The sequence below is a fragment of the Sinocyclocheilus anshuiensis genome, unplaced genomic scaffold, assembly GCF_001515605.1.
Source record: "Sinocyclocheilus anshuiensis isolate Anshui unplaced genomic scaffold, SAMN03320099.WGS_v1.1 scaffold481, whole genome shotgun sequence".
Classification (NCBI taxonomy): Eukaryota; Metazoa; Chordata; class Actinopteri; order Cypriniformes; family Cyprinidae; genus Sinocyclocheilus; species Sinocyclocheilus anshuiensis.
In genome coordinates, this window is record NW_015539907.1 from 1,316,365 (window position 1) to 1,328,916 (window position 12,552).

Sequence of the window (12,552 nt, forward strand, 5' to 3'; positions counted from 1 at the left end):
GCGCAGTCCGGAACGCTGTTGTTGAGGCATGTTTCCGTGAACACAAAAACACAACAGTCTCTTACAGTCCTCTGAGTTGAGTGTAGTAGTCGGATGTAGTCCAGTTTATTGTCCAAAGAGCGTACGTTAGCCAGTACGATGGTGGGGATAGCTGGCTTGTGTGGGTTAGCCGCTAGCCTAGCCCGGATACCTCCGCACTTACCCCTCTTCTGCTTCCTCTGACGCCACTTGTGGCGCCTCCGCTGTGGGCGAGATGCAGTAGTGGGGGTCGGTGAAGGTGTGGGCCTCCGGAGCAGACCGAGATCCCGCAGCTCTTCGGCGTGCGCAGAGTTTAACTCTAAAAATGTGGTTCTGCCGACATCGAGCAGAAACTCACGACTGTATGCGCGCTTAGAGACAGATAGACGCGACGAATACGTACAAAAACACTGCGACTCACAAGACAAAAAACACAAAAACACCTTTCTGTCGGGAGAGAGAGAAGCCGCAGCGTGTGAACGCGCCACCATCAAGACAAACTCCTAGGTCAAAACAAATGCTCTATGTATTTTCCTTCCTTAGATATAACCAAAATGTTTTCAGGAGCTGTGACGTCACTCTCCACCCCAGTTCCTCTAAATCGCACAAAATTTGTGCGTTGTCATTCGTTTGTGCTCGATTTGTGCTGAAGGCTACTTGCTTTGAATTACGGCTATATAGAAATTATAATGTACAAAATAAACTTGACATAAAATTGTTTTGTTGGTATACCTTGTCATAAATTATTGCGCTTAGGCTGATTCAGTGATATTTGTAACTTGAATAAACCAGTTAATTTAGTCCTATGTAGAATTTTTTGAATAACAAATGAGATTAGTTAAGCAACAAACAAGAACACGGACATGTGATAAGTTGCAATAGCCTGCACAGAAATTTTCAAACACTGTTATACACACAAAGAAAGTTTTAGATTTGGTGCTTGATGAAATCACTGGCAATAAAACGTAGAAAAACACACCAGCAGATTTGCAAACAATAGAATACACACAAAGAAAGTTTTAGATTTCGTGCTTGATGAAATCACTGGCAATAAAACGTAGAAAAACACACCAGCAGATTTGCAAACAATAGAAGACAGGAATTTGGATGAGCGGCTTGCGTGACATCACTTTTCCTCCAGATAAAAAAAAGATTGTAAAGTCTTACGGAGGAGAAATAAATGGAATGTTCATTTTAACGGCGCAAAATGAGCACAAACGAACGGAACCGTTTTAGGGCAATTTGGCAAGGAGAGCGCCCTGAATTAGCATATATTTGTTATTTTTTTAGGGGGGATAAATACAATGTTCAATATTCTAATGGCAAAAATCGAGCACAAATGGATTAGAACGATTTAGACTCACTGTAAAAAAAAAACTTTTACAACTTAATGCTGCCTTGAAATTTAAGCTTAGTCAAATTTAAATATGAAGTTGGTGAAAACTTGGATATTTGAGTTGACTAAATTTAAAGTTTTAAGGCAGCACGAACAATAAAACAAAACAAAAAAAACAAAACAATGGGGTGGAGAGTGAAGTTTTCGTTATATTTAAGAAGAGGTCATGGTTACATTGTTTATTTTAACGGCACAAATCGAGCACAAACGAATGGCGCCGGTTTGGAGAGATTTGGAAGGCATGGGGTAGAGATTGACGTCACTGTTCGTAAAAAGTTTATTTTCGTTATATAAAAGAAGCAGTCATAGTTGGGGTTTCTTTTAACGGCACAAACCAGCACAAATCGAGCACAAACGAACGGCACCAGTTTGGAGAGATTTGGACGGCATGGGGTGAAGAGTGACATCACTTCCTCGAATTCTGTTTGTTATTTCTAAGAAGGGGAAATATATATGATGTTCATTTCAACGGCACAAATCGAGCACAAACGAATGACACCGGTTTTGTGCAATTTAGAGGAACTGGGGTGGAGAGTGACGTCACAGCTCCCGAAAACATTTAGGTTATATCTAAGGAAGGAAAATACATAGAGCGTTTGTTTTAACGGCACAAACCCAGCACAAACGAACTGCGCTGATTTGGAGAGATTTGGGCAACATGGGGTGGAGAGTGACATCACACGGTCAAAAAAATAATGTTTAATATCTCAAACACCAAACCAGCACAAACGTTCGGTTTTGTGGCACAAATCAGTTTTGGTGATTATTTCTTTTTATGGGGTGCCAACTTCACGGAGGTACTTTGGAAATCCCTCTGGATGAGAGCATCTGCTAAATGTTTTACACGCAAAAGCAAATGACTGTCTTATGTATTTTGCCTCCTGTCACTATTCAGCAGTTTAACAGTTAGTGGCCACTCATTAAATGGACAGAAAGGCTCGTCCTCAAGGTACAGACTGGTGTGTGTGTGTCTCAGCACAATACCAGATAGCAAGTCTCCATTTAAAAGCCTTATTAGTCTTATTACATCCCATTACTTTTGGCAACTTGGTCTGTAAGACTATGAGGAAAGACTGGAGTGGATCCACACCCACTTTACGCAAATCTCTCCACTGAGAGAGGAACAGTATTACTCTGTGTTCCCCCCCAGACACTGAGTGGAAACTGTAAAAGCTCCTCGGTTTCCTAGATAGGTGCAACATTTGAGTGAAGCACATGCGGACAGACCGGGGCTCACTCTCTTCCGTGATAGCACAATGTGTCTGTGTTTCATCAGGCAGGGTGTTCCTGCAGCTTTCCACTTGTAAAGTTTAGCTCACTCTGTTAACTTCCTGTGCGCGTGTGCAAAATTTGCTTTAAAAAAAAAAAACTCAGCACTCTCAACTGTGGCTCTGTTAGTGCCTCTTGGCTTTAGCTGATTCTAAGCTGGCAATTTTGAATTAATTGCTAACCTAATCAACTGTAGACTGATTTATGGCTTTGTAAAATGTTTTACATTCACATACTTTGAATTTTCTCTCAATTTATTTGTAGCAGAGACACTTTCTATTACTATTAAACTGACTGTTGGCTTCACTGTATTCAAGGAGAAGTACATACAATAATAAAACTTCTGTCATCATCATTTACTCCCCCTCATGTCGTTCCAAAATAATGACTTTCTTTATTCTGTGGAGCACAAAAGGAGAAGTTAAGCTGAATGTACTAGATGTTTTTTGCATACAGTGAAATAAAGGGGGTGGTGAGTACCATAAAATATTTAAAAAATATATATTTATTTTACCATAAAAAAGTACCATAAAAATAATCTACAGTATATAACTTATGTGCTGTAGTTTTTGATGCTATAGTAGCTTTGTGGGAGGAACACAAATTTAGAAACACAAACCCTCCATCTCAGCACTCAAATCTCCCAAGTTTTGTTTCTGATATGCCGAATTCAAGTCACATGGACTACGTTTATGGTATGTTTTATGTGCTTTCAGGAGTTTGACAGCCTCTGTTCATAAATGGATCCTGAGTGAACTGGAACTATTGGTTTCCAGTAGGAAGTTGGATCATGGTGTCATCTTTAGATGACACATTTTTCTGCATTTGCATGGATAGAGAGGTTGTGTATGCAGATGGAAGAGAAGTCAGTGATCAGTCTGGCTGGTGTTGTGTGTGTAGGATGGGTGTGCCTGTGCGGTTGTTTGCTGTTGTAATAGACAACAGGACTGACCCTGGCTCAGCAGAGCTTAATTGCTCCATAAGCCACTCACAAAATGTGCCTCCGGTTGTTAGTTCAAAGTCTGCTGAGGGGCTTTGAACAGCACAGTGCGCACAATTTCTCCTGCTCTTATTATCAGCCCAGTGGAAAACAACCATTAAAATCCCTTTTCAATTATAGCTATTTATAGAAGTTGATTCAGCGAAAAAATGTTCTCTCTTTTCCCCCAGTTGTTCTTGGGTTTTAATGACTAATGAGACTGCGCCCTCAGGTCTGCTCTGTGTACAGGCCAGCAGCAAGGCCAGCTTCAGAGGAGAAGGAGAACGGAGCGACGTTTTTTTTGTGGTTGCGAGGGAACAAGGCTACATTCAGTAGAATGCCAGTGCTGTCATCATACAGACGACTGGCAAGACCTGGTCTGATTAGAACATTTTTTACATTGAATTGAAATCTTTAAATAAGTTGAAATGAGATATTATATCAAATTAAAAGGTGACTTGCATGAAGCCTGTTAAGTACATGTCCAGGTTATATTGCAGCCCAAATAAATGATATAGTGCATAAAGAAAATTAAGCCTCTTTTTTATAAAGAGCATTTTTGCATTGTGATTAATGTATCATTATATAATATTCTACAACAAATATGTATAATGTGCACCATGATATATACAGTAAACACTTAAGAATTTAAATAAAAAATAATATTACATGATTATTATCTAATTTGATATAATGTAATATATGTGTGTGTATTATATATGTAATTAAATTAATTATATAATAACTTAATAATTGAATTATGTAATATTCATATTAGAATATTAATATAATAACTATTTTAAAATACTATATATAAATAAATAATAAATACATTATCTGAAAAAAAATAAAAATAATAAAAACTTTATCTGTGTATTAGCGTAAATTATAAAATACACATATTTAAAACAAAAAGTATAGTGTCCAAACACTTAGAATTTGAGGAAAAATTGACTGTCTTAAAAAAATGCTTCATTGTCTTTCAGCAAATCAATTATTTTTCTCATTTGAGCTTGGGGCAAATTAAGACCTGGACATGTTTTTTGGAATTCATCCAAAATGTGTTTTGTAAAAAATTACATTTGACTGAGCACCTTATTTGAGTCTGCTGCGTAAATGATTAAAATAACTGAAAATAAAGCAATGAAAGGCAATGAATGCATAATTTACATAGCTCAATCTCTCCTGGTACGCATTAAAAATTTAATGTCAATCAAAACTATAACCTGGATGAGCGCAAGCAGTTCCTCTGGTGCCGGATCATGAGCTGAACACAGTGCTGAACTCACACGTCATAACTAAACACACTAGGCCTGGAAGGAAAACTTAATAGTTATTATTTAACCTCCTTCAGGAGAGCCTATAGAGCGCTTTCTATCCCTAATTGCACCCTGTCACCTCTAAAAGATAAAAATGGGTAGTGAAGAGAGATAGAGAAGAATAGAGCCTTAATGCAGTAGGAGGAAGATAGTGCTGCAGGCTCACAGCTTCTCTTAAAGCAGAAGGGGTTTTGTGAACTCTTCAAGTGTGCCATAATCATTATTTGTTTCCAGTATAACTAAATGGCCATGTGGTCACCGGGAATATTTTATATGTATTTATACAGACCATTTGAAGCTGAACAAGAAACTCCCAGAGAAAGGTTTTCAGATGAAGAAATGTGGTTTCATAAGAGCTGCATTATGGTGTGTGAATTTAGTGCTAGAACACTTGATGAGGTAATCAATCAGTTTTATGTGTCTGTAAATATTCAGTTTAGCATCGTATGTGCCTCAGCTCTGGATAATGAGCCGCTAATGAGCCTGTCTGTTAACACATCAAAAGCCCAGACTTCAGAGGGCACAGCAGGGAGGAAGAGGTAACTGTCATACAGAGTCCACTGTAAGTGACCCTGGGCAGGTACCGCAAGAAAACCAGCAGCTAGCAGATACTAACTGCGTTTAAGCCTGTCCAAACAGTGTCTTTGTAAAGGTTAGGGAATCCAAACGAATTATGGTTGTTTTTCAACATGCTTCCTGCAGTATATTGCGGGTTTGGGTTTGTTATATGTTGGTTATTTGGATGGTAAGTGATAAGACAGCTTGTGTGACTTCGTTATGTTCTGAGTGTGTATATTTAGGAAGGTTAACACAGTGCCTACAGGAAGTGTTGCCCACAGTGACTCAGCAATACAGTATGGCGGTTAGGGCAGGGGGCACAGCCTCGTTCCTTGTTCCGTTACGCATGCTGTACTGTTCATTTAGTCATAATACACCTAAGGGAAGAGGGCACGGCCTTGTTTTGTGTCTATTTCTGTTCCAAATAAATGTCCACTGTTTAACATGCTGTACTGTTAATTTGGTCATAATACACCTAAGGGAAGAGGGCACGGCCTTGTTTTGTGTCTATTTCTGTTCCAAATAAATGTCCACTGTTTATGTTGCCTTTTTGATAATAATTTTCAGTGATCTCTTGCATAATCCATTTTTTTTGGCACTTTCAAGAAAAGATGAGTGGTTCTTGCCTGTGCAAAAATTGCCACTATGATGTTAATATGCTCTGGGTCATTGCTACATGGTTGCTAGGGGGCTCTGGGTGTTCAAAATAGTTTCTATGATATTCTGATCTCTAGATATGACTTGGGTGTCTCTTAATATACACTACTGTTCAAAATTTGTTCAGAATTTTTTTAATAAATATTTTTATTTAATGAGGACATACAATTTATCAAAAGCAATACTGAAGACATTTATAAAGTTACAAAAAAATCTTTTGAACTTTCTATTCAAAGAATCTTGAAAAATGTATCAGTTTATACAAAAATATTAAGCAACACAAATGTTTTTTTTTTCATTGATAATAAGAAGAAATGTTTGAGTACCAAATCAGCATATTAGAATGATATCTAAAGGATCATGTGACATTCAAGACTGTAGTAATGACTGCTGATAATTCAGCTTTGCCATCACCGGAATAAATTACATTTTAAAATATATTAAAATAGAAAACATAAGAGCATAAGAGACTTCTTTCAAAAACAATTAAAAAATCTTATCAACCCCAAACTTTTGAATGATTGTGTAAATGTTTTTTGCCTTTTATTGCTCACCAGGTGAAAATTGTACATCCAGTTGTTTAAAAAAGTGATTGCTATGGTCTTCAGAGTTGCTAAGTAAAAAGTCAAAAGAGACCATCCTAATGTTTTAATGCCTAGATTTGAATCAGGTCCCTCTTTTAATAAAAGTCTATGGGATTTGTTTGCCTGTTTTATCTAAACATTGTAAGTCTGATCCCTTAGAAAAGTTCTAAAGTGCTTGCAAGCACCACTGATAAGTCATAGACTGCATAAGTGATGAAATATTTTTGTAGAGCAGGCGAGGGAACACTTTAGAATGGTGTTTCATTATGCAACGCTGTCAAGTGGCACTTGACTCAAAGATTAGTTGTCCACGAGAGTGTATACTGTGGTAAATACTTGATTTCTGTCTCGTCTCACCAGAGTGGAAAAAATTAAGAACAGTTTCTTCTGCTGTTTGCCTATTTAGGTCACATCACCAGCTAAATTTAAGGCCAATTAGCTTTTGTGCCAGCCTCTAAAGCCCCAGTTCTTATGTCTAATTTCTGCTGTGACAGATCCTTTCTTCTTTCCATGTGAGCAGTAGGGCTGGACTCCTGGAGGAAGTATTGAAGTATGGTGTCTATGAATTAGGGCTGGAGAGACAGGCAGCGCTCCATGCTAAGTGTTACTCTCAGACAGGAGCTGTCACGGAGAGAAGGAGGAAGGGAAAGTGACAGCGTAAATCCCTCCACACTCCCCGTCTGTCTGCCTGTTGTGTGTGGGGGGAGGGTGGTAGGGTGGTGTGGCTGCTTTAACAAGAAATTCAGCACATCGCTGTGTCTTACTTTCCTTCACTCTGTCTTTGTATCTCAAGTAAACCGTCGGATTTGGAGCTAGATTAAATATCTGTCATTAGCAGCGCTTGCTAAATACTGTTGTTCATAATTAGGGTTAGAGGTTTTTCAAAACGTCAAATTGTAGAGCTTGTGTTTTTCTAAGTGATTATATGTACAATTTTCACCAGGTGGATGATAAAAAGGCCAACCCCTCCCCCCCCAAAAAAATCTTTATATTAAGCATGAACTCCATATTTAGGGCTTAGAAAATCATAGAAATTGCTCTTTTTACTTGGGACTTGTGTGTATGTAAATAAAAAAATCTTTATATTAAGCATGAACTCCATATTTAGGGCTTAGAAATCATAGAAATTGCTCTTTTTACTTGGGACTTGTGTGTATGTAAATCTCCCAAACACCATAGCAACTGCATAGCAATGCCTTAGCAACCCGCTAGCAACCACTTAAAACACCCTAGCAACAGCATAGCAACTACACCAAATGTTTTAGCAACTGCATAGCAACACCCTATCAACTACCACAAACACCTTAGTAACGCCCTAGCAGCCACCCAAAACACCCTATCAAGCATAGCAACTACAAATTTCTTAGCAACAGTATAGTAACAACCTAGAAACAAGCCCAAACACCTTAGCAATGTCATAGCAACCACCCACAAAACCCTAGCATTGTAGATTTCATATCTAATGCTTAGAAAATTATATAAATGTCTCATTTTACTTGGACTTAGGTAATTAAACCCCCCAAACACCCTAGGAACCTCCCAGAACACCATAGCAACCCACTGGCAACCAAATATTTTAATAGTACCCCAGCAACCACCCAGAGCATGCTAGTAATGTGGACTCCACATCTATGGCTTGGAAAATCAAAGAAATGGCTTTTCTTTTTGGGAAACTTGGGAAAATACCCCCCCCCTCCAAAAAAAAAAAAAAAAAAAAAGCTAAGCACTTCAACAACCCAAAAAAAAAAAAAAAAAAAAAAACGCTAGCAACTGCATGTTCTTTTTACTTGGGTAAGTAAACCAGACATCTTTGCAACTGTATAGCAACACCCTAGCAACATCTTATAAAATCTTAGCAATGTCATAGCAACCACCGGAACACTTTAGCAATGCCCTAGCAGCCATCTGGAACACCCTTGCAAAAGAAGAGCAACATCCTAACAACTAAACCAAATGCTTTAGTAACTGCATAGCAACACCCTATGAACCTCCCAGAACACCTTAGCAACTCGCTGGCAACCAAATACTTCAGCAATGCCCCAGCAACCACCCAGAGCACGCTAGCATTGTGGACTCCATATCTAAGGCCTCTAACTTAAACCCAACACACACCCTAGCAACTGCATAGCAATGCCCTAGCAACCACTCAGTATGCCTTAGAGACACCCTAGCAACTACCTCAATTGTAAAACAACACCCTAACAACTACCTAATAACCTTAGCAATGCCCTAGCAACAACCCAGAGCACCATAGCATTGCGTTGGTGGGTTTTACATGGGCAAACTCAGTTTTCTCAGAAAATATAAAATTCTAATTGGATTTTTCTGAGCCTCTGCTTTGTTTTCAGGAAGTGCACCAAATTTAGTGTATGCAATATTTAAACAGTTTAGCACTGTAATAAAGCGATATAACCTTCCATAGACTCCTGTTATAGTTTCTCTTTCCTCTTCTGCAGCAATACTTCACGCTGCTGATCATTACTGACGGCGTGATCAGCGACATGGACGAGACACGTCACGCTATAGTTCAAGCCGCCAAGCTGCCCATGTCTATCATTATCATCGGGGTGGGCAACGCCGACTTCACAGCAATGGAGTTTCTGGACGGAGACAGCAGCGCGCTCAGATCCTACACGGGAGAGGAGGCGGTCCGAGACATCGTGCAGTTTGTCCCATTCAGGGACTTTCGCAATGTGAGTGTTTCTCATCCTGATTTCCTCTCTCGATTTTGCACTGCTTCAGTTATATAAGGGTGTTGTCATAGGGTACATGAAGCAATACTTTTAAAATGGTAATTTCAGTGCCAGGTCAAAAAGCCTTTCCCGAGCAGCATTAAACTCTCAATATTATGCAGATGAATTGACCCAGAGGCTTTAGCTTATGCATATAATCAATATTTCTGTTGCCACAGACCTCTGGATAGTTTCTTGTTGTTCTGAAGTGAATCCAATCCTGGATCACGTATGTAAACAGAATCTTCAGTAGGAGTGCGAGTGGGTGGTCTGTGGGCCATGTGATTTCCTCAACAGCAGGAGGGAACGGGCAGCACTCCCTCATTTGGGCTCCATTCAGAGGAAATTAAAATTCATTTAGCTTAGAGAGAATATGTAAGGAAATGTTGCCAACTTTCACCGCCGCGCAAGCGAACGTGTCTGCCATTTCTTAGTTTTTATTACATGGAAGTGGATTTAACAATCTAACAAGTGGCCACTGCCAACGTGTGCATCCTCAATGATGTTGTTGCGTGTGTTTGTTGTTCTTGCAGGCTCCGAAGGAAACTTTAGCCAAATCCGTATTGGCAGAGCTGCCGCAACAGGTCACACAGTATTTCAAACAGAGGAACCTGTCGCCTAGCAACACAATGCCGGAATAAGTGCTGGAGGCCTGGAGTTCACACTGCATGTTGCCAAAACCTGCTAACTGTTTACAGACCCCCCTTGACCAATTCAATGAACATAGTGCATGTTTTTTTTTAGTAAATGTTTTTATTTATTGGTTTATATATAGACAGCATATATGATGACTTACCGATCTAAATTCAACGGCCATTTGTGTGTCTGTCACAAAATATGTAACAGTATTTGGCTGAATGTAACTTTATACTACCATTTTCTGTGTTTTAAGAGAAGTGAAAGCTAAAGAGTACTTTATGTAGTGATTTGTATTTAGTGCTAATCGTATGGTGCCATGGTCAAGGTGGTGTTGTTGATTTTGTACAGTTTTATTCGTTGTTTATGTTCCACTCAGGTCAATAAATTTCATTTGAGAAAATCATGACTGGCACACGCATCGCACGCCACACAAACAAACTGATTTGGGAACTGAGGCTCTAGATCTGATTAGCGCTTTACTTGTGAAAATTGCTGCAGGTTGGTAGTGAGTCACAAACAACACCTTCAAATAACAAGTGATCAAGCAACGCTGTGCTTTTAGAACACTTTGCATTAATCACTTTGAGCAGTTTGCTACATTTGATTTTGATTTGAAGTCATAAAAAAAACTGAAGGGCAAAAAGATCCAAAGACCATAGGAACGTCTTATTTTTGCGATTACATGTATCTCATTTCAAAGATGACAGATGTTTGGCTTGTTGCTTTTTTGTCCATAACAAATATCTAAATTATATTTGTAAATCATGATACATTTACTTAAGAAGCAAAATGACAAGATATTAAGTAATGTTTTCAGCAAGTTTATGCTTAAAACAAGAAAAATACCTGTCAATGTGGTATGAAAATATATTTTTGTTTAAAGCATAGAATCGCTTAATTAAGGGGCCATGAACTGAGAAATCAAAATTCCCTTCATCTTTTGATATAATGAGGTCATTGTGCTATAAAAACATTGTGTAAGTTTCAAAACTCAGAAAGACAGGTTATGGAATGTGCCACTTTATGACATAATAATGTGGCTAAACACCACCTCAGCAGAAGAAGATCAACGCCTGCTTCTACATCACTGCCTGTTTAGCCCCGCCCACCGATTCGCGCACATAGTAGGCAAATGACAAGAGCCGCGAAACTTCTACGCAAAAACCAAACGATGACCTTTATTTTTAATTAAGAACTCTGTCCTTTGTTCACTTTATTTTACCGTGGATTCATTTACAAACAAGGCACAATTCGATGCAGGATTTTCAGAAAGATTGAAACTAAAAGATGATGCTGTGCCGACTATACTGGATCTGACGGTAATGTCGCAGCACACAAGTGCGAGTAACTGTTTTTATTGCTTTGTCTGTTATTACAGATCGTTTGATATGTACTGAGTGTTTATGCATTTTAACCTAAAACACAGCAGCGTCCATTTATGAAGGATGTAGTAGGCTGTCAAACATACACAAGTGTTAGCCAATCCTAGCAGTGGGTGTTTACTTCCGAGTCTACAATCGAGTATCAAAACAGGACAGAAAATAGCCTATTACTTCTAAATAGTTTTTTGATGTAAAAATATTGATAACGTTATAAGTGGACCTCAGAGAACAGTACAAAATAACAAAAAAATGCAATTCATGACCTCGTTAAATTATTTTCCTTAAGTAAATTTATCTTGATTTAAGAATTTTTAGACATTTGTAATGGAAAACAAGACAATGCTCATCAGGCAAGACATCTGAGCTTCTGAGTTTGGCATGTACATACATGTTTATAGTTGAATAAAAGCCTAAATTAAACCTTAAATCTGGTCATCTTATAAAGTGACCGTGCCTCTTTAGAAAACATGGAATAAAACTGCTTGATATTTTCAATCTCTATAAAATGCTTGAAAATATTGGGTGGTTGGACTTTCAATGGATGTACAAAAAACAAAATTGAGAGAATTAAAAAAATATATTTCTGTTTTGAAGATTATTGACAGTCTTATGGCTTTAGAATGACATGAGAATGAATAAACAAAGAGATTTTTGCACAATAGACACTATTAATGCTGATTAACATAATTTAAAAAAATGTTATTCGTACATTAACAAATAAAACAATGCTAAATTTTAAAAAGAGTTATGACTGAAATACACAGAGATGCCTTCGAGGGTCAAAATTAACCTTCAGCCTCAAAAAAAACTCACAGCCTTTCAAGAGGGGAGTAATTCGCCACAATTAACTACAAAAGTATTCAGGTCTGGCTCAATTCTCATATGGAAATTTTTCACAATCCATTAATTTTTCCTCACTTAATATTCAGTTTCACTCAGAAACTCACATTACAGAACTAAAATGCGTTGCGAATGCAGTTTCACGTTAAAAAGAACTGATAAAAAAGAAAAAGCACAAA

The 12,552-nt window shown here is 38.1% G+C and overlaps 1 protein-coding gene across 1 annotated transcript in view; it reads left to right on the forward strand.

Moving 5' to 3' along the window:
• The window catches only part of cpne2 (copine II), a 27,292-nt gene extending 17,047 nt beyond the window's left edge, over positions 1-10,245 (forward strand). The window contains exons 15-16 of the mRNA XM_016483210.1: positions 9,237-9,473; positions 10,046-10,245. Of these exons, the coding sequence (XP_016338696.1) occupies positions 9,237-9,473; positions 10,046-10,153 (345 nt within the window). The 3' untranslated portion in view covers positions 10,154-10,245. The remainder of the gene's footprint in view (positions 1-9,236; positions 9,474-10,045) is intronic.
• Positions 10,246-12,552: the final 2,307 nt, after the last annotated feature.